The 26375-nt window shown below is 40.5% G+C and overlaps 1 protein-coding gene across 1 annotated transcript in view; it reads left to right on the top strand.

The window, feature by feature from the left end:
- Positions 1-23485, top strand: part of ASB3 (ankyrin repeat and SOCS box containing 3) — a 1155430-nt gene extending 1131945 nt beyond the window's left edge. Inside the window, exon 9 of the mRNA XM_044055058.1 lies at positions 23107-23485. Within this exon, the coding sequence (XP_043910993.1) occupies positions 23107-23297 (191 nt within the window). The 3' untranslated portion in view covers positions 23298-23485. The remainder of the gene's footprint in view (positions 1-23106) is intronic.
- The last annotated feature ends 2890 nt before the right edge of the window (positions 23486-26375 follow it).

The following is a 26375-nucleotide window of genomic DNA, read 5'->3' as shown; positions in this document are numbered from 1 at the left end:
GTATACTTCGAGACAGCTTGTCAAACTAGATGCAGAAAGCTGTCAGGAATGCATGTAGCAGACTTGAGACATATGCAGCTGTTTCCCAGTATGTTGTGTACATTACACACTTATTGTCACATACAGGCACACACATTTATTGTGATCAGCATGGATGCAACTGTGTATTTACGTGTGTTCATATTTGTGAAGAATTGCTGTCCACATTAACACATCTATAAAACAAATTGAATGTCTGTTGTTATTATAAAGATGTACATGGTATGTAACAATGCAGTTTCCCTCTTTATTTCTGTAGTGTAATTTACATTTGGAAACTACTACTGTCATACCAAATTTCAAGTGCATGGGTGCAGGCAACACATGACTCAGTGAAAATATGTGTTCAGTCAGTAAAAAGTACCTTCCCTTTGGTTGTGTTTTTACATGGATTTTGATGGGATGAAGACTAACTGGGCAGTAAACCTACGTAATGCATGCTAATCAGCACTTTCTATAGCACACCGTCAAGAAGGGTTCTATATTACATAGTCGAAATTCCATAACTCCGAACACCTAATGGTCGAACCGTTATGTTCGAAATTACAGAACTGCGAGTATGTAAAAAAAATAACTACACAACAGACAATACAATAACTTGTAAGCAGGGGGGCAAGCCCCCCTGCTACTTACCAACTCCGAGATCGCACCATATTGAAGTGAATGGAAACCTCCACTTATGGAGATTTTGATTCAAACGCTTGAACTTTTACAAATTCGAACATATGGTCTCGACCATATGTGGTTCAAACTTGTGAAAGTTCGACTACGTGATAGGAACCCGCCGAGAAGTACTTATCCATACTGGCTATGGTAGACACAGTTAAAGGATAATATGGTGTTCATAACTAGCTCATATCGGAAAAGTTGTCTCATAAATTATTTAGCATTAACAAAGTATTTATACTGCTTTCCCTGTTTGCTGTTTGTTAGGCAGTGAGCAAATGCGGGTCTCTGCCTCACAGAGAAAGTTATGAGAGGTCTGTTGGCTTGCTTTCCTCCACACAATCATGCTAAGCATAGAGGCGCACCAGTTGGCACTTTGGACAGTAAAAAGTGGAAGAAAAACACCTGCTGACTAGCTGTCTCTGTGCCAGCAGGTGTAACAACAGTGAGCTTTTATTTTGAACATAGATGATACAAGGTTTGAATCCAGCTGTATTGAATTTTTTTATACAGGTATTCATGATGTAGTAAATAATTGCATATGGTAGTTATAGCAAATGAGAGAAGGAATGATTACAGTGAGCTACTGTATAAAAACAAACAATACTCAGTTGATTTATGTCAACAGTACACACATGGATTTACATATATAGACATTCATCACTTTAAATAAATATTGTATGCAGTTTTTAGTATGAGTGAATTTACTCTGCTTTAACTGTTACTTTAGCGCAGTGAGTTTAAACAGCATTGTTCAGAGGTAATGCTCCATGCCATAGGACTTGAAGAACCATTCACCATCACTTGGCATTGATGTGCGATGCGAAACAGCATAAATGCAGAGGACAAAACATGAAGGGCTTCATTGGGTATTTATTATTTATGTGTGGTGTGTGATTCGAATTTTTGACCAGATTTAAGGTGTGAAAATGGGATAGATTGGAAAGTGGTGAAATGAAGGGCAGTTAGGGGGAAGAACAAAGGGGAAGCAATATAGGAATGTGCAGGAGGGAATTAGGAAAGAGCCACAGCTATCCACTTCTTCAGCAGTGTAAAATGAACATGGATAAAATATTGGATGAATTTGGACTGTCACCTCAACAAATATGGGTGACAACAATGCAGTATTGTTGTATTGCCAATCAGACCGAATGAAGTGTGTCGAGAAGACACGTAAAATGGAGAGCTATGTATGGGATGATACTTTTTTTGGGACAGGTGCACATTTCTGTGTTTTTATTTCAGTAAGAGTGGAATGTTGGGTAAGGGACGTAGGTATGTCAGGGTCAGGTAAGTTGGATAAGTGAGGAGGCAGATGCAGACAAAAAAGGCAAGAGACACGGATGGTGAGGGACGCAGCAGTTTGGGTGCTACCATGATTGGAGATAGAGAGGGCACATCGGATGCCCATGCTTGACAGTCATGGGTACAGTGAGAATCTAGTCCTCATTCGAAGAACTGTTATCACTGTCCCCCTCCTCGGCTTGCTGTTGGAGTGGTTTACCTTTTCTTTTGCCGAGCATTCTGATGAGCACCTTCTTCATCCAGCTGATGCGTGCATCAGTGGTATTTTCCACGACCTCATGCCTGGCATCTCCTAGTTGGTGAACAAAATCACCATCTCCGCAAATACTCCCAGAGTTTACCACTGCACCAGTTGCCAGAGTAATGCTACTTGATGTGGATGGCCCAGGTAATGCAGAGGCAGTACTGCCAGGTTGGGTCCCAAATGTGCTGGGCGTCAGTGCTGCAGCCGTTGAAGGGGTGGCAGGCTGAGCCGCTACCTCTCTGTGCTTGTAAATCTTTTTGTGAGGTGTCAGAAATTGATGGCATCAGAACATTGTGCCCACACATATAAAAATAAAGAGGAGAGATAAGGGGTATGGGGTAAGAGACAAAAAGAAGATAATTAGTACCATCATATGTGACATACAATAAATTCCTAAGATATAAATAAAAATTTTACTTTTACATTAAATATACTTTTTAACAACTACATACTATGATTGATGATTGTTCCAAGCAATCCTTACAATATGCATATATTTGCATATATGCTTTATCAAATAATACAGATTAAGTTAACAGCATGACATGTATGCCAATTTTGTTGAAATTATCATGTAATAATTTAAGTTATTGTACAATATATTTGTTACCTGTGGTATTTGAACCTACATTTGAATCATCTTCTTTCGGCTGTTCCCATTAGTGGTCACCACAGCGGATCATCTATTTCCATTTCTTCCTATCCTCTGCCTCTTACTTTGTCACACCAACCACCTGAATGTCCTCTTTCACCATATTCATAAACCTTATTTTAGGCCTTCCTCTTTTCTTTTTACCTTGCAGCTCCATCCTTAGCATCCTTTTCCCAATGTACCCAGCATCCCTCCTCAGCACATGTCCAAACCAACGCAATCTTGCCTCTCTGGCTTTGTCTCTAAGCTGTCCAACCTGAGCTGACCCTCTAATTTACTGATTCTTAATTCTGTCCATCCTCATCACACCCAGTGCAAATCTTAACATCTTTAACTCTGCCACCTCCAGCTCTGACTCCTGCCTTTTTGTCAGTGCCACCGTCTCCAACCCATATAACATAGTTGGTCTCACTCCCCTCTTGTAGACCTTCCTTTTTCACTCTTACTTGTACCCATCTGTCTCATATCACTCCTGAAATTCTTCTCCACCCACGCCACTGTGCCTCTACTCTCTTCTTCACCTGTCTTCCATGCTCACCATTACTCTGAACAGTTGATCGCAAGTATTTAAACTCATCCACCTTCACCAACTCTACTCCCTGCATCTTCACCAGTCCTCTATCCTCCCTGTCATTCACACACACACATATTGTGTCTTAGTCCTGATGACCTTCATTCCTCTCCTCTCTAGAGCATATGTCCACCTCTCCAAGGTCTCCTCAACCTGTTCCCTACTCTCACTACAGATCTCAATGTAATCGGCAAACATAGTCCACGGGGACCCCTGTCTGATCTTGTCTGTCAACCTGTCCATCACCATTGCAGATAAGAAAGGGCTCAGAGCTGATCCTTGATGTAATCCCACCTCCATCTTAAATGCATCCGTCACTGCTACCGCAGACCTCACCATTGTCACATTACCCTCTTGCATATCCTGTACCACTCTTGACTTCTCTGCCACTCCCGACTTCCTCATACAATACAACTCCCCCTCTCTGGCCACCCTGTCATATGCTTTCTCTAAGTCCACAAAGACACAATGCAACTCCTTCTGACCTTCTCTATACTTCTCCATCAACACTTTCAGAGCAAATATAGCATCTGTAGAGCTCTTTCCTGGCATGAAACCATACTGCTGCTCCCTAATCATCACCTCCCTTCTTAACCTAGCTTCCACTACTCGTTCCCACAACTTCATGCTGTGATTGATCAATTTTATCCCTCTGTAGTTACTACAGCTCTACACATCACCCTTATTCTTAAAAATTGGTACCAGAACACTTCTTCTCCACTCCTCAGGCATCCGCTCTCTTTCCAAGATTTCATTAAACGGTCTGGCTAAAAACTCCATTGCCATCTCTCCTAAACACCTCCATTCTTTGACAGGTATGTCATCTGGACCAGCAGCCTTTCCATTTTTCTTCCTCTTTATAGGTATCCTTACTTCCTCCTTGCTAATCCATTGCAATTCCTTATTCACTATCCCCACATTATCCAACCTTCTATCTCTCTCATTCTCTTCATTCAGCAGCCTCTCAAAGTACTCTTTCCATCCGCTCAACACACATTCCTTGCTTGTAAGTATGTTTCCCTCATTATCATTTATCACCCTTACCCTGCTGCACATCTTTCCCAGCTCGGTCCCTCTGTCTAGCCAGTTGGTACAGGGCCTTTTCTCCCTCCTTAGTGTCCAACCTTTCATACAACTCTCCATGCACCTTATCCTTCGCCACCTGTCTCTTCGCCATATACCTCATCTCCTTATACTCCTGTCTACTTTCTTCATCTCTCTGAGAATCCCACTTCTTCGCCAACCTCTTTCTCTGTATACTCTCCTGTACTTCCTCATTCCACCACCAGGTCGTCTCCTCCTCCTTTCTCTGTCCATATGTCACACCAAGCACCTTTCTGGCTGTCTCCCATACCAGCTCTGCTGTAGTTACCCAGCTGTTTGGTAACTCTTCATTGCCACCTAGTGTCTGTCTTAACTTTTCCCTGAACTCCACCTCACAATTAACCTTTTTCAGCTTCCACCATTTGATTCTTGGCACTGCCCTTACACTCCTCCTCCTCTTCTTGATCACCAGCATCATCCTACAGACCACCATCCTATGCTGCCTAACTACAGTTTCCCCTGCCACCACTTTACAGTCTCCAATCTCCTTCAGACTGGCCCTCCTACATAGGATATAATCCACCTGTGTGCATCTTCCTCCACTCTTGTACATTACCCTGTGCTCCTTCCTCTTCTTAAAATATGTATTCACCCCAGCCATGTCTATCCTTTTCACAAAATCCACTACCATCTGCCCTTCTGCATTCCTCTCCTTAACACCATACCTGCCCATCACTTCTTCATCCCCCTCTTCCTTTCACCAACATGCCCATTGAAATCCACACCAGTCACCACTCTCACCCTTGGGGTACACTCAACACCACTTTATCCAACTTGCTCCAAAATTTTTCTTTCGCATCCATCGCATACCCAACTTGTGGAGCATATGCACTAACAACATTCATCATTACACCATCAATTTCCAGCTTCATAAACCTCACTCTGACACTCTTTTCACCGCCAAAACACTCTTGGCATACTGTTCCTATAGAATAACCCATACCCCATTTCTCCTCCGTGCATTTGAACCTACATTTGAATATACTGTTATAATGTATACTATTATAATTGACTTCTATAGTTGGCGTGAGCTACAGACTGAAGCATGCTTGTTTGATTTTACATTTAAGATATACATGCTTAATTTGCTAATGTATACAAGAGCAATAATTTAGCTAAAATGATATGTTGTGCTGCATACATCCCCCTTGCTTCTCTTAAGTCTTTCCAAATGCTCAGCATAGGCATCCCTGTTCACTGCAATCTCCTCTGTGGCTGTAAAAGAAAAAGAAGAGAAAAAGAGAAGAGCATTATGCATACCAGTTTTGGCTATATCCACATGTTGTCACCTCTTGTGGGCATGTTAACCAGCTGGTCCAAGGCATTGGCATTGATGAAGTCAAGGAATCTTTGAGCATTTGTGTCCTGGCTCAAGTAGTTCTTCCAGTTGGTTGGTTGGGTAATTAAAATCGCCCAGGATCAGGGTATATGGTTGCATCTTCATAGATTTGAGGAAGTCCAGATAGATGGCATGGGTGTCCTGAGTCAGTGTTGAGGGCTTGTAGCTAACTATGATTTGAATAGGGGTCTTGTCAATTGTTAACTACACCTGGAGCGCCTCCTGTGCATCATACTGTTTCACCAGTCTGGAGGTTTGTATATCTTTAATATATAATGAAACACCACCTCCTTTGGCTTTGCTGCCCTCAGTTTGGGGTCTGTTTGTATGATAGGATGAATAACCAGGTAAGACTGGGGTGCTCTCTGCAGCTTTGAACCAGGTTTCTGTGTCTGCACAAATGTCAGCATCTTCCAGGATTAAGAATGCTTGCACTGAGTGTAGTTTCATGTTGAAACTCCTGGCGTTCAACAGCATGACCTTTAAATTGTGTTTTGATGACATTCTCATGTTGGTAGTTTTGACCTCAAGACATTGCCAACAAAAGGCACAATGGGGAAGGCAAAAACTTTTGCCAGGAGCCTGAAACCCAAGGGAGGCAGATGCAGGCCATCTCTGACAAAACATCGTGGTCTGTCAATCATGTCTTCCCAGCCCGACAGGTACTGGATCCTCCTAGAATGACACCAGAAACTAGGCCAACTATTAAAAGTCAGTCATTTTTTTGTTTGTATTGAGTCATCATTCTGGGTAACGGTAGAATGCTACTTAAGGCTAATGACATACCTGCCTGGAACACACATTCAGTGAGCACGATCATGCCCCTCTTCATATAGTTAAGAGGGGTATGTCTCAAGTCATTCACACCAGCATGTTCTATGACAGAGTCATAGCAGTACTTGTTGAGAGACTTGAGTGCATGGGTGATGTGGCAGATTCTGTCACCTGACAAACAGCTTACCATAACTTTCTCCTTATCCAGCCTGGTGAAGGGCACATCTGTGTGTCTCACAGTGGAGTCTCCTATGATTAATGTATTGAGTTTATGGTTAAGCCTTGATGGCTGTGAGACTCAGGCATGTGGACAGTGTTTGGTGTGGTAGGCTGTGGAGTTTGCATGTGTTTTTATCTCTGAGGTCTCTCTTGTTTGGGTATGTTTTTGTTGAGAACCTCCACCTATGTGGGTGGGTGTTGTATTGGTGTTGGTGATGTTTAAAGTGTGGTCTTCTCACTACCAGGTATTCTAGCTTGTGAGGGAGAGTGTATATACTTCAGGTTTTTAATGTAATTGCATCTCTCACAAATTGTGTTCCTAGGTGGTAGTAAGAGAGGGTTGTCCGTGTACCTGAGACAGTTGCTACACTGTCTCAAGGTGCACATATCAACCAGATTGGCAGGAGAAACTGTCTGTCCATATTTGTCAGAATTGGTCAGGGGGATGAGCTAAGGGGAGTGAAGGTGGAAAGATCAGAGTTGGGTACTAGTAGCTTGTGTTTGTACAGAGGCTGTAAAGAAGCTTCACTACCTCAGGACCAAGCGAGTACTAGTAAAGAAACATTTGAAGCTGAAATACCTTGCAATGGGTTAAATCAGCACAGTGGCGGTGTGCAACCCCATGCAGACACAGATGGAAGAATCTAGAAGTTCAGATTAGTACCCAATCCTGCTAGCCCTTGCACTTTCAACCAATCACTCTTTCTAGAGAAGGTCAGGTAGCCCTGTTACTCTCACTAACAGAGAAGGTAGACCTTTACCAGCACAAGATGGCTGCCAGGAAACTCAGCACGCAAAACAACCAGGCCTGGATGCAGCAAACCTGTATCCAAACTATGCTACATGACTAGAACACAGAAAACTCCCAGAAAATGCACAGATAGAGCACTCACAAACAGACAATACAACTCTCAGTATGAAAAAAGCAGTTTACAGTTAAATAATTCAGTAAAAATACAGTTACAGTAATTAAACAGTAAGTAGTGAAAATACAGTTAAAACAGGATAAGAATGCAGTGAAACAGTAAAAAAGCTTTATAGTAGTGCAAAATGCCGTAGATTAGCTGCATAGCACAACTCATCATCTTTCGGCTGTTCCCGTTGTGGGTCACCACAGCGGATTTTCTGTTTCCATTTCTTTCTGTCCTCTGCATCATGCTCTTTCACACCAACTGCCTGCATGTCCTCTCTCACCCCATCCATAAACCTTATCTTAGGCCTTCCTCTTTTCCTCTTACCTGGCAGCTCCATCCTTAGCATCCTTTTCCCAATATACCCAGCATCCCTCCTCAGTACATGTCCAAACCAACGCAATCTCGCCTCGTCTCCAAACTGTCCAACCTGAGCTGACCCTCTAATATACTGATTCCTAATCCTGTCCATCCTAGTCACACCCATTGCAAATTTTAACATCTTTAACTCTGCCACATCCAGCTCTGACTCCTGCCTTTTCGTCAATGCCACCATCTCCAACCCATATAACATAGCTGGTCTCACTACCCTCTTGTAGACCTTCCCTTTCACTCTTACTGGTACCTGTCTGTCACAAATCACTCCTGACACTCTTCTCCACCCACTCCATCCTGCCCGTACTCTCTTCTTCACCTCTCTTCCACGCTCACCATTACTCTGAACTGTTGATCCCAAGTTTTTAAACTCATCCACCTTTACCAACTCTACTCCCTGCATCCTCACCATTCCTCTACCCTCCCTCACATTTATACACATACATATTCTGTTTTAGCCCTGCTGACCTTCATTCCTCTCCTCTCTAAAGCATATCTCCACCTCTCCAGCGTCTCCTGTATAGCACAACTACAAGTTTTATAAAGTGCAGTTCAACAAAATAAATATTAAAAAAACACTTATTCTGCTCCTGGAGCCTCAGGGAATTTCTGCTAAGTCATAGTGAAGAATCATTACTCCTCAGCCAGGTATAAACAAGCTTTGTAAGTGTATCCTGGGTGACACACCAACTGCAAGTAAGGGAGTCTGAATTGCTGTTGTCTTCCTTCTCCCTACCAGTAGTCATTCACAGTTGCAATCCACTAACAACACTGAGGTAGTGCCTACACTACATTTACATCTGCTATACGAAGTCAAAGGTTTGGGATTCAGCAAATCTAATGAGTTCACGCCTCATTTGTGTCTTCACCATGCTTAGATGCCTGAATCTACACCGTAAGAAAGTAACAATTTAGCTAGGGAACTTGAAGGTGAAGGGACTCGTGCATTTGGAGAACACAGTGGATTGCTATTCCTTTTGATTTATCTGCACTGAAGGCTTCTGATGTCACTAAGATATATTACTGTATTTTTGAAGTACATGCTAGATTTGGTAACATGTTACAAAGAAAACTTTGTATATATGCATTAGAAAATTAAACTTGTATGCACGTCTTAGAGTTCTCTCTTGCCACTGTCATTTTTGGCAGGCTTTGACTTTCACAGATAGTTTTATTAACTGTCATCACAAGTGTTATTGTTAAAACTCGTTATCTTACAATCTTATCTTATTTCATGGAAATGTAAAGTACTGTATTGTCAATGACAGTGGGTGTTATGCTTCTAAGGTGGCCCATAGACACTGCCAGGGGAGTGCCGGGCACAGTGAGAGGTGACTAGCAATTGTATACAGTTGACTTTTGTATTGTAAATGTGTTGTGGGAATTGTGTTGAAAGCATTTATATCAAGTGAATTATGTGGTATTCCTTGGATTGTACAAACTCATTTTTCCAATGTGGGAGCCAAGCACTGTTTGTGTGTTGACAGCAAAAGGAATCTGCATCCCCCCAGTAAATGACCCTTTGGGATACCCCCAGAAAACCTCTGATAGAGTTGAGAGTTGTGCCAGATATGGGAATCGACATAACTGCCTGAGTTGCCAGCACTCACATTCGGGATGGTTCCCTTAGCATTACAGATGACCTGGCAGTTAATGGAGTGGAAGCCCTTTCTGTTTATGTACACATTTTCCTGTTCCCCGGGTTGTGCTTTTATTTTCAGTGTGCATTCAGTCTATGGCACTCAAGACTTCAGGGTAGTGTGCTATGGGGTAGAACTCCTGCATAGCTGTGACTCTGTCCTCAGGTGTACTGGCAAAATGTATGTAGTCACTGGCATGTGTTATCATAGCATACAGGGATTGATGTAGGATACTGGATGCTGATGCCTGAGACACTCCCAGCATGCCTTTGTTTGTAAGGTTCCTTATTTTAAGTGCTACACATGCCTTAGTATTCACAGGTATTAGATCTCCTTGGTTTGCCTTTGTTCTCAGTTGAAGATAACAGAGTTGCAGAGTTTCCTGTAGTGTGTCTCTATCGACCCTATAGTACAATTTCCACGTCATGCAGACTATGAAATGTTAAACGAGGTCTAAACACCCTTCTCCTTCTTGGCCAAGGCCTAGTAACAGCAGCAGCATACACTTGGGTTTTGTTGCACATGTACACGAATAAGAGCAACAGCAGATCCTAACCTTGTTTCTGTGTACACTAGTTTTCGTAGCCCAATTCCAAAAGGTTTTGGAATTCACAGGGAAAATCTACACTGAGTCTACATGATTGCTTTATAGCTTGTTGAATAGCTCCTCCATCTTGGATTGGTTAATTAGTTTACAGTTCAGATGCTTATGCTGTCATTAGCATGCCACGATGTTTACTGTGTTTCCGTGGTTCCACATGGAGTGTAGAGCCTCTTACTGAATACAAAATGGTGTGCTGTCATGTTTTTGTCATGCCAGAATGTGCACATGGTCTTGGCGTACTGTGTAGGCTTTGAATCCAGCCCAGGATATTATCCCATGGTAGTCCCAAATATTTTTGTTTTCAGAAATGTAGCAAAGTACCTTGTGGATCAGTGATGTGTAGTGTGCCTTGAATGACAAATAATTGTGAAATCTTTGTCATTTGGTAAACATGGAAAACTCTGCCTTTAGATTTTGTTCCTTCGGAAAAATCATCTTTCTGCTTTTCTAAGACACAGAATGCTTTTCGGTAACACTGGATTTGAGGATTTGCTGTATACATTTCTCTCTCTCTGACTACTCTTGTTCAGAGTTTTCTTGTAAGCAGAGAAGGAAAAGGCTGAAAGTATTTTTTCTGGGTCTGCTTTAACCAGCACAGTCATAATTCTCTCCATTTACCAATTCAATTACCTGTATTTTCCTTGTCCTCCCTGGGATAATGGACTATTTCAGTAGAGTGGCAGTAAAACTTTCCCAGTTTGCCTACTCAGCCCCCATCCCCTATTCATAATACATGGCTTCTCTTGTGCCTCGCATCAGAACTCTCCTACCTTGAAAAAATTAAAACATGACAGGAAATGGCTACAATCTGTCATGTGTTATATTTGACAGTTACACTATTAATGAGATTTAATCTTTTGTTACTGTTAATTAGCAACTGTGTCTGTTGTATTGGGCTTTTCAGTCTTTTTTTAAGTGCTTTCTCTCAAGTTGTTGCTACTGGGCCCATCCCCTCTATTTAAGAAGTCTGGCAGTTGGCGAAGAGGATTAAAATAGTTAAATAAAAGAAGCTGTTGTTACTGAGTGTTTGTTTGCCAACATTTATACTCAGTATCTTGTTTAGCCATTTGGTACAATATCAATTCTTGCAACATACGATTAGAATTTAATGATGTGACAAAACGTTTGCAAGACCCCTGAAAATTGTTTTAATGCTTCAGACTCCAGTACATCTAGTCACCAAGCCTTATGACATCTCTTCTGAAGAACCATCTGCCACCTCCTGTTCTGCTGCTGCTCCTGTTAAATTTAAGAAGGATAAAGATGAGCACAGATCAGAGTCTGGTAAGTCTGTTTCTAATAGAGCTATTGTGAGCATGAGTGAACCTAAAATAATCCACTTTTGTGTTTAAAGAAATTGTGGAGCATACACCAGACTTCACCTTTAAAATGTATTTTCTCAATACAGTTAAATATACCCTTCTGTGGGCAGTGCTTCACTCTTGTTATAGACATGAAGGTCTCTGTAGTTTGTGTTTTCCTCAATGCCACTAATCAGGGAGTCTGCTGCCTTGACTCTTATTCTGTGACCTCCATTCAGAAGCCATTAAAACACTTGAAAAACATAACTGTTTGTGGAAGCTGATCACTTGCAATTATAGGTTTTGGGACAAAGGCATCAGCAGAAACTGTGGCAGTCCAGCTTTTCTTTCTCACCACTGCCAATTACTCCGGTATCAGTGTAGACCCCAGGTCCAGCAATGTCGCATTTTCATTCTATAGTCTAGACCTGTATTTCACCGGCATTGATTTTAACATCGAGTCACTAACATTAGCCTGCCTGTTGGCAGTCGTACCAACATCAGCCTTTCAGTTTTCTTTTTTCCTGTCATGTATAACTAACTTCAGAGTCAGTCTGTATAACCTCTGAATGCTGGTCGTCCATTTCTCATGTTGGAAAAAGAGAGGGTGAAGTAAATGAAAAAAGGTAAGGGAGAAGGCTAGACTAGTTAATGAGACTGGATGTGTAAAAAAGATGAAAGGATTGTAGTATAAACATAGGTTTGTAGTATAAACTAAGTATTCTGGAGTTATAATTACATTACTGCCGGGACCCCCGTGGATGGGAACTGAACCTTGTTATGGACAGAGTCACTAGTACAGCAGATTCTGATGAAATCCTGTCAAGCAGGATGAAAGCACTCAATTCTAATAAAATATTTTAATTGCTATGCAACTTGTGTCAAAGGGTGTCTTTATGGTCTTTGTTTCCTGTCGAGCCTGTGACTAGCGGATTCTGTGATTTTTTTGGACTTGATTGTATTCATTAGATGTTTTTTTGAATTTTAAGAGGAAGTTGTGGAGTATGATTGATTTTTTTTAAATGGGTGGGAATGATTCATAAATCTTTGGACCAGTGATTAAGAAGGATTGATTGGTACCTTGCAGATAATTTTCACAGATAAGGGATGTTCTTGTCTTGGAAAGAAATCTAATTTAGTAGTTGAAAGTCCTTTTAGTAATCTGGCTTCTAAGAAGTGGCAATGAATTGAAGTTAAGAATTTTAAAGATTAAGTGCCTAGTAATAACTGGGCTAAATATTCCACTGAAGCCTGTTTGACTTTTGAGAAGGTACGGCAGTGTTCTGTTTTTGATAGTGCTAGGAACCTACTACTCTAACTGGAGTTGCTCTAGAAGAGGATGTTACATTTTTCTTGGATTCATAGGTAAGTACTAAGCAATGAGTCTGCAGCCCATTCCAAGCCTATCCAAGAAAGCCCTGCTCAGAAGTTCCATTTAGTTGCAAGGAGAGCAAGACAAGATAGACCAAGGGAGAAGTTGAGGCTGCCCATCAAGTTATCTAGGTTTACCTTGAAGGTGACAAGGGTGCTACTCTGCTTGGCATGTAGTGAAAGCTTGTTCTGTAGGTGACGTATATGTTGGGATATGAATCTATCATGCCAATGTATCATATTCATCTGCTGATGAAGATTTAATTAATTTAACTCAGTATTTGAAGTACCCTTAGTCCTACAAAGGAAGAGGAGATAAATAGGGTTGGGTCTTTCGTAGCTTAAAAGTCTAGACACAGCTGTCCATGATGAAGTCTGTAAGAGACGTAAGTACAGACAAAGGGCTGACAGTCTCTGAGGCAATGATATTTTATTTATGAATCTCTCAGATCTCTGAATTTGTGTGATATTGTTAGTCAAATACATTTCAAAAAGGTCATTATATTCAGCAATGGGTCTGATAAGATATGAGTAAGGGGAAATTAAGACTTCTTTGGAAATTAGCTAAGACGGATAAAAGGCTTTTCAAACTACTGTGAAGACACAATGGTTAAATTATAAGGAATTATCAGCAAGTGCGCCAATATCCCTTACAACAGCATCTGATTGGAGGGGTGCATCCACTCTACGCTTGGATATTTTGGGAATGGGGAGTTATAACCTCTTGATTCCAAATTGTTTTGTGTAGTGTTGCATATGTATATGATATAAATGTAGTATAAAAGTTGAATCAAGTGCTTCCTGCACATGATGAACCAGGGGAAAATGCCATTTGAACATGCAGTTGCATTGTCTGGAATTTTTTGTAAGAGTTGTTCTGTGGATTTTTTTCTCATTGTGGAGAAATAGCTTATAGGAAAGCAGTGCATGTCAAATGATGTTTTCCTTTTAAAGTTTTTTTTAGAGGGGTTGAAGTCCTCCTGCATCCCCAATGTGATGAGCCAACCCCACCAAAACTTATAGAAACTAACTTCAGGTGTGCCATACCTCAGTGAAAAGGGAATTTTCTGAGAAACGTCAGTCTCAGACGTAAATCTGCATTTTCAGTCACAGTCTGACTATTCCAGAACTTATAGTAATGAGTCTTAGAATATGATATGGTTACAAAATTCTTTCCAAGGTTACGTGGTGGTGGTGCTGCGGTAGCATTGTCGCCTGTAAGACACTGTCCGGTTCGATTCTCAGCTAGAGCAACTTCTGCTTGGAGACATGCGTGAATGGGCGTACCTTCGTTGAAGGTTGTGCGTCTGGGCTGGTAACTCGGCACGTAAAAATCAACTACCAATCATTAGCGGACGGGAGTTCCGCTGTGGCGACCCCTAACCGGGAAAAGCTGAAAGACACAAACAAACAAAATTCTTTCCAAGGGGCCATTCAGCCAACATTGCAGTGGGTCTGGTACATAAACAGGGAGGGGCTTAGTTTTTACCCTTTTTGAGGGAAGCCATACAAGTCTTTTTTTGGGTCAGTATGATACGCAACCTTTTCAGTGGCCTACATCCTTGGAGAAGCCATTTGCTTTGTAGACAAACTAAGCTGTTGGCTTTTGATACCATTTGAATAGCCTCTGAGCTTATCTGTTATAAGGCTGCAGTCTGATTAAATTCCCAGTCATCATGTTCCATGCGTATCTTTACTTGATTCCATGCCCAAGTGGTCAGATTTGGGATAGGCTGTTGAACTCCAGGCCTCAGTCTCATCTGTGCTCACTTTTGTTTGCTCCAATGACAAAATTCATTTATAATTTGAAAGAAAATGGGACAAACATCATTCTGATTATTTACTTCTGGTTCATATGAGTTTAGTTTCCCATCATGCAACTCCTTCTGCTATGTCCTTCCCTCAGACACCCCCTTTATAAGAAATTTCTAACACACCTCAAAGATGACCCATCCAGAGCTGCATGCCTGCAAAATTACAGTTTGACTTCTCCAATTCCATTAGTTTTCCTTCTCCCCACAGGATTGTTGTAATTACTATGCGGGAATTCTACAGAAAGGTATAATGCAAAATGTAATAGAGACGTGTGGTAATGGCCGTAACATTAGGTAGTCCATGGTTTTAGATTTCAAGCCTGCAATTTAATGGCCTTCAAGAAGTTTGGTTGCCATAACTGTAGCTTGAAGGATGTAATGTCTGTTGTGTCACATATAATTATTGTTACAAGAATCATGACCCATTGAACAGCTGAGAGTAGGAGTGTGGAGAACTTGCCTTTCTGCAGCATCCATGTTAAAGCCTGTTCATAACTTTTGCTGGGTCTGGATCAGTATAATGTTATCAAATAAGCCATGGTTCCACCAAGTTACTGTTTGGCATAAATCCATATATATGCGAGTAAAAAATCAAAACTATATATATGTAATCTACAGACACACATATGTTTGTACACATTCTAAATGCGTGTGTGTGTGTGTGTGTGTGTGTGTGTGTGTGTGTGTGTGTGTGTGTGTGTGTGTGTGTGTGTGTATATATATATATATATATATATATATATATATATATATATATATGGGTCTACTTAAAAACATTGAAACTCAAAGCACTGAGACTATTACATCGAAAGCCCAAAACAACGAAACCTCGGAACACTGAAATTTTGCATCATAAGATTGAAAACTACAAAGCAAATGTAAATAACATCACCAAACTAACAAAAACACTTTTTACTACGTTTCTGCAGGGAGGCAAGCTCTTCCCCATACACACCCTGTAAATTAAGTATACCAACTCCTAGATCACCCTACAGTGGAAAAAAGTTAATTTCATTACCTCACTGTATTGTGATCACCATACAGAATGTGAACATAATGTCTAAATCACTTACCTGTATGGCCTAAAAACACGTAGAGATTGGCAAAATAAACACTTTTTTTCCCCCTACTCACTTCTCCCAGCACTTCTCAGAACACTAACTTAACTTGCATGAAAGCAACACATCCATATGTTTACATTCTGTATGGTGATCATGTCACAGTGGGGTTAGGAAATTAACTTTTTTACACAATAGTGCGATCTAGGAGTTTATATATTTAATTTACAGGGTGTGGGGGGTCAGAGCCCACCACATGGGGGGTGCAGTGGGCTTGCCCCCCCTGCAGAAACATAGTAAAAAGTGTGTTCTTACTTTGGTGGTGTTATAGGTGGAGGGAATGTTATTTACATGTGCGTTACAGTTTTCTATGTTATGATACACACTTTCAGTGTCCTGAGTTTTTTTTGTTTTGAGTTTTCGAATTTATGGTCTCAATGTTTTGAGTTTCAGTGTTAATAAAAAAGGCACTTATCCATGTTATAATTGTGTATGTTGTGCCAGTATAGTCACAATGACTGAAATTGTACATCCATGTAATGGGAAGACATTTGAATTACATTGTACAGATACATGTAATACAAGTAATGTTATTTATTTAGCCTTGTGCTAACAATGTTCATGTTTTTATGTTGCCAAATCAACAAGAAGGCTAAGAGATAAAATTGTGGAACATAAATAAGAAGAAAAGTAGTTACAAATTCTTTAGCCCAACGCATACAAGAGTTAGGTATGACACACTCTTTCTCTTTTTGTGTAATAGATATTCTTACTACCAACATTAGACGTGGAGATATGGTAAATAGGTTGGATACAAGGGAATATGAGTGGATTATTCGTTAAAATGCTGACACTTATCCTGGTTTGAACAAACAAGTTACAATTAAACCTATTTTGAAGAAAAAACAACAAGTAAAATAAATGTTTTTTATTTTTAAGTATTGACAATATGTATTGTATTAAATGTTCAGGTAGATATACATATAAATGTAATGAAATTATAGTTGGTTTATGAACATATTAGATCTAACAATAATTTTGATAAACTGTTGATTAAATATGTTTAACTATAAATACACGTTTATGGAATAGAAAGAAAAAAATGTATAGTTCAATTCATATGTATTTATATGGTGGCAAGTGCAATATGTGTTTCACCAAGTTTTGTAGTAGTCAGTAATTTAGATAGTTTCTGACTTATTGAAGTGTAACATAATTCTTTAAGATCTTTTGATGAGAAATCTACTCAACTGCTCTTCTCTTAATTATTTTATTAAGTCTGATTTATGATAGGTAGGCTGTGTCATGTGTTTTAATCTACTTTAAGTATAAAGGATGTGATATCCTGACTAGAATTTTATCTAACACTGAAGATGGACTTTTTGTCTGAAAGCTCTGTTTTAAAGAAAATCGTTTGGTATAGCGTTTGTGGATCCTGCCTTTGTTTGCTGTCTTGAGCTATAATTAACTCCTCAAGTGATGTTGACATCTTACAGAAAGGCTTCAATGAGACCAATGACTGGTGTCAGAACCATGGCCTTAAGCTCAGTGCCAAAAAATGTCTTCATCCCCTTTGGGAAAATCCCGGTTCCCACATTGATGGTAGTCCACTGAACACAGAAGGCGTTATAAGAGATCTGGGAACACAGGTTGACAGCAACCTCTCTTTTGACCACCATGTTGCCACTGTGGTCAGAAAGTCTTTCTGTGTGGTACATCTCATTACTAAGGGTTTTGCATCCAGGATGAAAGTAGTCATTGTCTCCCTCTACTCTTTCCTCATTAGGCCAGTCATCGAGTACAATGCCCCATTTGGCATGTACGTCACTAGACACCTGCAACAACTGGAGAGGCCACAAAATTACCTCACAGAGACTATCCTAGGCCTTAAACACTTGCCCTATATGGACAGACAAAAAAAACTCCAACTATTCTCTATCTCATATCACCTACTTAGGGGCGATCTCTGCTTGACTTACAAAGCCATGTCTGACCCAGCACTATTAGAAATGCTACAACTAAAGAAATCCCAATTCCTCTGCATCACACACTCCAGAGACGTCAACCTCATTACCACAATCAACAGAACATGCTGGAGGGACAGGTTCATAACCCAGAGACTGCCCATGCTATGGAATAGACTTCCCATACATGTCAAGCAGAGCACCTCACTGGCCCTCTTCAAGAGAAATCTTGACGAGTGGATGGAAAATAGCAAATTCACCCCAGGGATCACTGCAGTGGCTCTACTCGACAGAAGCACTAGGAAATAAGGTTGGGTGGCACGATGCCAGGGTAATCCTATGGGCTAGGCTTGTAAAGGCGCCAGGGCCATTAGCCTAGTACACACCTATGAACCTAATCGAGTAGGATTACAGTATTTTAAACTTTTTTTTTTGTCTAAATCATGATTTTGGTGCCATATTGTATGCTAAACATTTCTTAAAAGAATTTTCCATCAGTTTGATTTATTTCTTGTTTAATACTGTTTTAGACTGTATCCATCTATCCATATATTGGACTGAAACAAGACTTTTTTTTCAAAATTAAGTAGACTTTTATGCATGCATTTTGTGCTTTGAACTGTGTTATGGAAATTGTCATTTTCTTTTTGCAGTGTTCAGAATAGTATCCCTACAGAAATAGTTTTTAGACTGCTATTTCTAGGGAGAATAGTATGATTTGTCCATCTTGTATCTGGGCTGATTGTGCAGCCAGTGTTTAGAATTGAGCAGGCCAATTTCTTGTCTCCCTGACATAATGGACTCTGATATGTGCCCCCCCCCCCATTTACCTCTTGTGCACATAAAAAAATAGAATTAAATCAAGAAGTATGCCTCAGCCTAGGACTTGTGACTCTGAGTAGCCTAGCTTTGGGCAGGCTAGATCACTTTCCTTTTTTTTTACCTCACAGTCCCTTGGTGTGGTTGGTGTTAGTACCACAACTGTGTATGACACAAGGGTCAGATACATCCCCAGGGGCTGTACCACTTCCTGGTTCAGGTATGGGAGAACCAAGTTCTCAAGGTGTAGAGGAAGTTAGGGGTTCAGAATCTGTTGACAGTGTTGATAGAGCTCCCCTCTGAGTTTTCTCCCAGTAGTGTAGTACATGCATAAAAGAGACAGATGACCCACCATGCTACAGGGTAACAATCTGTGATTGTGTTTCACTTGAGCTGTTGGCTATAGTAAGATCCATTATTCAGGCCATTGATTATGCGGTGCAGAACAGGGTTTGACTAACAACGGAGCTCTGACCCCCCATTCATTCACCTTAGGATCCTGGTTTTGTAGTGGATCTGCAATCTGAGGTTTTGAAAATGTCCGTATCTGACTCAGTTTCTCTAAGACAAGTTTAGTAACCCAAATAGATGTTTTCTTTTCCCCATATGCTGACTAGCATATTCTTTTGGGGGCAGTCATCTGCAACGCCCAATGTTAGCAGGTATATGATCTTTTCAAGAATGAGGTATCGGACATGGCAAGCTTCCCTCCATTAATCACTGCACTGGAGGATATTTTTAATTAAGCTTGCAGTTTTCTTCTGCTGAATGATTCCCTGCCTGATAAAGACTATGTCTTTTAACCCATTTCCTTCAGAAATTCTAGGCAATTGGCTAGAATCTCAGGAAAAGAAGCTGTCCCAGTCCAGCAGGGTAGTTTGTAAAGTGATAACTACCAGTATATTTGTAGAAGTTTATGCTGAGAAGTATGGGTAGTTTAGAAGAATTTAGTGCATAGTTACCTGTTGAGCAAAAGTTCTATGGGAAAGATATTGTTTCCAATATTTATTAATTGTCTATATATGATTTGAGTGCTTTGGAGTAAGCTGACACTGTTTATAGAAATGCAATAGCAACCACTTTAATAGGGGCGTACACTTGGTTACTCAGCCAGAACCTTTCTGATGAATTTAAAAAAAAATGTGACTTTGGATGTTTCATTTTATTCCGATTGTGTGTTTCATACAGTATCTAATCAGATCTGTAAATGCTGGGATGAAAGAGGTAAACTGATGCAAGGGGTGTCAATTTATTCCCAAGTTTCCTTCCAGTTAGTGAGATAATTTTTGGCATGCTGTCAGAAGACCCAGCTGTAGAAAACCCAAGGTACCTTGTGGAAATGCCAGGATGTGCTTTCCGCCAAACCTAACGAGAGGGGTTCCTTTCCTCTAAAAGGGTAACCCCCTTCTAACTATTGACTTTGCCGTGGCATGGCATCCGTCATACTCAAGTTCCTTTTGATACTCTGACTTGACAGCGTTCAAAAAGCCGGCCTTTATTTTAGTGGTTTCCAGCAAATGGGTGCTCTACTTAGTTGACAGAGGTTAAAAGGGGGAGGGAACATCCATCTCTGTCCTTGGGAGATCCCTCCCCACCTACCTGTTGGGCCAGACTTTATTTACTTCTACACAGTGGCAGTTGCTGGACTGTAGGATCATAGAACTGGTCCCTTCTATGGAGAGAATGAATGCTTTTTACTCTAGAATCTTACTGGTCCCCAAATAAGAGGTGTCATGGAGACTGGGTTGGAAGTATCCTTTCTGAGTATTCTGTCAAGGTCCCTGAGTTCAAGATGCTCACCATGCAGACAGTGCTTCCTCTCCTGTTGGACTGCTGCTTCATGGTGATGCTGGACCTGAAGGATGCGTATCATCATAATTTCTTTGTTCATCTTTTTCAGGAGATATCTGAGATTTGCTGTGACGGATTTACATTTCTATTCATTGTCCTTTAGGCTTAAATAGATCAGTTCATCTCCTCTCAAAGCAGACAGCTGGAGAAATTCTGTTCCAGACGTCCTTGCAGCCTTGCTTGGAGGACAGACATGTTTTCATTCCGTTGCATTCCTTAGGATAAGAATGTCATTATATGCATTCCACCTTTTCCACTGACTCACAAGGTACTTCTGAAAATTAAGTGGGAAATGCCAGAGATCATTGTGGTGATCCCCTATTGGCCCAGGCAACTTTGGTTTTCTCTTTTAATGGTATTGGCCAAGGGTAATTATCACAGATTTCCTTGAACTCTAGATGAATGGTACACCCCTATTTGTAGCAACTACAACTGACAACCTGAATGATTCAGTCTTCAATCTGCTTAGACCCTTTTTTCGTGAGTATGTGCAGCAGGTATTAAAGGAGGCCAGAAAACCTGCTACTAGAAAATGTTTACAGATGGATGAGGTTTTCTAAGTGGTGCCTAAATGGGAACAGAGGGTCCCTCAAGGTTAGCATCCCTCTTGTCTTGAAGTATTTGTGTGACCTACTTCAAGACAGGTTATCATATGCATCCATTAATGTGCATTTACTGGCCATCTTTGCTTGTCTGACAACAAATCCCCCTCTTTCTTTTCTTTCTTTCTTCCTCTTTTGGTAAAACAGTTCATGAAAGGAGTATTGCATACTGTATGACTTCCTCCATGGTATCCCAACTATATTTTGGAGAAATTGACCTTACCACCTTTTGAACCTGCTGCTCATGTTGATCTGAAGTTTTTAACATGGAAAACTATTTTGCTTATTGCTCTGACGTCTGCAAGGTGAGCCTGTGAGCTGCAGGCTCTTATGATGGGACAACCTTACTTGAGTTTCCACAGGGACAGGGTTGTGTTACACACTAATCTCTCTTTCATCCATAAAGTGGTTTCAGAATTCACTCTGTCAGTCCATTAACCTCTCTGTGTACTTACCAGAACGCAAGAATAAGACAGCAACTTAGTGCTCTTTTGCCTTTTACGAAGCAGTACAAACTGAATGTCTTTCCTAAATTTCACTAGTACCATTTTCCAGGGGCTCCTGGACCCTTATATGTCCTCCTATCAGTTGGTGGTAAGTTTTAAGAATCTACCCATGTGTCAGTAAGGCAGTGTGTTTGTTGAACATAGTACAGTTGCACAAGTCCTGCTTACCTGCAACAGTAGAACACACTGCCTTATTGGCAGTACCCGCCTACCATCTCCCTTTTTGGATGTACAAACTTTGGTGTTGGAGTTGCCATTGAGCTTGTTCAGTGTCATCTTTGGTGTGTGTGTTTTGGTTTGGAGCAGTAGGCATTCATAAACTTGGGTTTTCATCTTATCTTCCTTCTAGACCATAGAAAACTGAATGGGTCCCGTCTGTGGGTCTGAAATGCAGTCCTTGTCCTCGCAGGTGATAGGTCCATCACACTAACAGACAGGCAGGGGGAGGAGATCTGAGCTTTGATGGACTGCCAGAGATAGGGTAGCAGGGCACTAATACCTGTATGCCAGTAAGGCAGTGTGTTCTACGAACATCTACTGTTACAGGTAATTAGGACTTTAGCAACTGCACTATGTATACTACACTGCTCAGTGGTGAATAGCTCATGGGGAGTTAGGAGTAAGAATTCTTTTTCCTGGATATGATCTTTATTAGAACCAGCATAACCATGTAAGTCATTTTCTTATTTGTTATAGAAGACTGACTCACATTTCACAACTAGTGAGTAGTGAATAGCTCAAGTATATGTGTCTGCTTCATACCAGTTTGAGAGCAGTCAGCAGTTCCGGATTTTTATGTTCGATACAAGGTGTCCATGATTGAATTGTATGTCTAGGATAAGTAATGATAGAAGAAAACCTAGGCTTTTAAATGCAACAGACTGTTTTAAGGTTTGCAGAATCTGAATAAATCTTCCTTGAGATGCAGCAGAGATGTTCGCTTCTCCATGTCATTTTGCTGTAGTGGGTATGCTAGATGTGTTTGAATGGTGAGTTGGTCTGTGTAAAACGTTATGTGAAATTAAGATGTTTCATCTTTTCAATGTATTTATTTTCCATTTGCAAATCAGCTAGATGGACTGGTCTTTTGACCCTTTTCAGCCACAACTTGGGCTGTTAGGCGAGTACAATGTGAAACAGAGAAGGAACACACTTTGCAGAACTAGTACAGTACAAAGTCATCAGAAATGAGTTATCACAATCAATAAATATGAAAAACAGAGAGAGATCCTACAATTTTATGTACAGTATTACACAATGACAGGATAACTGCATGGTAACATTTGCAGTGTGATATTACAAAAACAATATGCAACAAAGGTAGAACAATTTTGATGGTATGATAAAGCTAAATAGCTTTTTTTTTCTCTGTTGTAGGAGCTGTCCCCAATTTGACTCACCTGTGTCGTCTGGAGATTAGATCCATAATGCAAGACAAACTACCCTCTGAATTGTATATCCCAAAGCTGCCATTACCCTCTTGTCTACATGAGTTTCTACTTTATTTTGATATTTTTAGGTTGTACGGTATTCCAGAAGTGGCAGTCAGCCTAGATCACTCTGGCTAAGGAAATGGTCACAGTTGGATATGTTTTGGATTTCTTGTTGTATATATGAGTACTGGCATGGGACAAGTAAATACATCACTGGTGTTTGCTTACTTGCAGTTCATGTCTGAAAAATAGACCTACATTTAAATTTTTGCTTTCCTAAAGTAAATTGTAAAGAATTTTAAAGTAAAATGTATATGAAGCTTTGAAGTTGCATTTGTGTTTTGAATTAAAAGGGTAATTTCACAGTAGCCTTTTATCTGCATCACAAGGTACATTTTAACAGTTTTGTTTTTAGACTTGCATTTTTATGGATTAAGTAAACACACTAGATATGAGTTGTCATTCAATAGCAATTAGTAACTTCTAAATCTGAGAACAACTGCTCACTCAAACTTGTGGTACCAACAACGAAACCCCCCCCCAAAAAAAAACTGGAAAGTTGAAAACATCAGATGATCAAGTTCCCACCAAGTCAGCAGTGTTGTGTCATATATTTATATAAACTATACAATGTATGTACTCCTGTATGATCTTCATTAATATGTCTTGACTGAAATCTCTGTTACAGTATTCATAATGAATGGGCTGGCACTATTGACGTCTGGTTGGGGTACTAAAGCTGTACCTTCCCAGGATCATACAGCCGATGTATGAATTTACCGTAGGAGTATATAGGTGGATATATCAGTGTAATTCCTCAGACTATCTTGCTGCCAGCCCGAATGCAGGTCACATATCTGTCAGATTGATTGTCATCTGGTCATTGGTACCATGGCTTCAAGTAAACAGATGTACCAGTATTAATGTCAGCTAGGAGGGCTAAGTTTGTGTGCAATAAGTGAATTCCATACAAACACTTCCATAACTAGTGTCCTTTCTGCATTGGAGCGGAACACAATTCCAAGGCTTGTTCCATTTTCCAATTGTTTGTACCTAAGACATTGTGATCCTGTTTATCCTCACTCAACACTTTTCTGGAGACCCAGTATCTGAAATGCTCATCCCACTGCAAGATGGCAGATTCCACTTCCCTAGATGTACTGTTACCGCTTAAGCAGCAGCATCTAAACAGAACTAGGCCAGAAATTCAGTCGACTCTGTCAAACTGTGATGTACTTGCTGAGGTTTCAGAATCTGTGGTACATCCAGTTCCATCTCAAATGCCCTCTACCAAGACCCTCCCTGAGGCCGGTACAGCATCAGTGGCTGTTAAGACAGAGGAACCTACAGATAAAGCTGAATCACGTATCATCATTTCGGAGGGACTAGTAGTCATACCCCAGATACTAGTTAGGGAGGAGATCCCAGGTAAACTTATTCAGACACGTCAGGGATATGAACCACCATGCTTGGTTCAGGTGAACCTTATGCCAAAGAAAAAAACACCAGAAAACTAAACATATAACTTCTCCCCCTCCTTCTAGGGAGAAGAAATGGTTAGACTTTTCTCATGGCCTGTACAAGGCCATTATGACTCAGGCCATCATCCGTTTCTTCTTCCCAGCACCCCTCATCCCATACATACACACCCCTCAAAAGGTTGCTGTGGACTCATCTCAAATCCACTCCCTTGGACAGATACATTCAGATGTGAAGTTTCCCTTTCTCCTGACTCTCCTGTGGAAGAAACTTCTTTTGAAGAGAATATTGAACATGAGTAAACATTCTGAGTGGGAGGCTAGGCAGATTACAGATTTTCAGAAAGGATACTACAAATTCTTCAAAATGGACACTCCTACCCCTTCCCCAGTTCTCCCTGTTCTTCATGGATGCCTTTCACTCCACCTCTGGTGTCCCTGACAAGCAGCCTCTTGTCCCTAAAGCCAGACAGATTTTATAAAGTCCCTGATTATCTTAAATTCTTGTTTAAAAATCCTATGCCAGACCCTTCTGCAGTATTATTGTTTTTTTTCTTATAAACCTTATAAGCTGCTTCATAATGCCAATGCTGTCCTTTCAGACAAGGTTAGTAGGGCTGTATAGGCTGGGTAAAAATGTTTATACTTCAGTTTACCAAACCCAAATAACTAAGAATTTGATATCCATCCTCCATTTCTTAAAGAAGGTAGTGGTGGATTCTCAAGGGACTGAATCTGAAAAACAAATGTTATCTTTACAAGTTATTGATCAAAAAACTTTAGATCTGATGTCATTTTCATTCTTCCCCAACAAATGGGTCTTGGATCCTACCCTTGGATCTGACTCAGCTGCTTTTCTCCAGATTCTAAGATCCGACTCTTGAGCTCCTCCCTTTACACACAATGCCCCTGACCACTGCATTACCTCAGATCTCACTTGCTGCTCTAGCAATTCGGTTGGGATTGCTTTCTCTGGAGCTCAACAGCTTTTGTATTTTGGGAATAGTGAATAAAACTTGCAGTTTAACTTAATTTTTCCTTATTTAGCTTTCTGTTAGTATCCTGTCTTTACCGCTAAATTAGCTTTATTCTTTTTTACTTGATATTCTTCTTTATCGTAGCTGGAAAAATTTTTCCCTCTTTCTGTACCTTTGTAAGGTAGTATATTTTACCATTGTTGGTATAACCTTTCCTTAAAAAAAAAAATCTTTTTAAAAAAAAAAAAGGCCCTATCCCTGTATTTTGTCTCCTACGGTCTTTTGAGTGGAGATATATGCCTGGCATACATGGCATTGTCAGATCCCACTCTGATGGACCTCCTGCATATCCACAAAGCAAACAGTACCAGAATTACCCATTGTAAAGGCTTAAACCTTGCATGCGATATAAATAGGACCTACTGGAGAGGTAGGTATGTATCCCAGAGACTACCCCATCTATGGAACAGCCTCCCCTTCCATGTGAAGCAGAGTTCCTCCCTAGCCCAATTCAAGTGCAGTTTGGACAATTGGATGGGAAACCAGAAATGTATCCCTGTTTGGCACCTATGTCTCTAATGCAAACAGGTAAGCTCTAAATGGTTCATCTCCCAGGCCCATGCTTACACTTATCAAGGGTATCAGAACTTGTCAGAGATTTGGGATGCATGGCTAGGCTTAAAAAGGCCCTTGTGGTCATTACCCTGGTAAACACCTCTGAACCTAAAAAAAAATCTTTTTACCTTCCTTGATGGATT

This window comes from Protopterus annectens, chromosome 1.part2 (genome assembly GCF_019279795.1).
Source record: "Protopterus annectens isolate FY-2018-M chromosome 1.part2, PAN1.0, whole genome shotgun sequence".
NCBI classification, from domain to species: domain Eukaryota; kingdom Metazoa; phylum Chordata; order Ceratodontiformes; family Protopteridae; genus Protopterus; species Protopterus annectens.
Note: the sequence above shows the minus strand (reverse complement) of the source record. Positions and strands in the feature narration are given on the sequence as shown.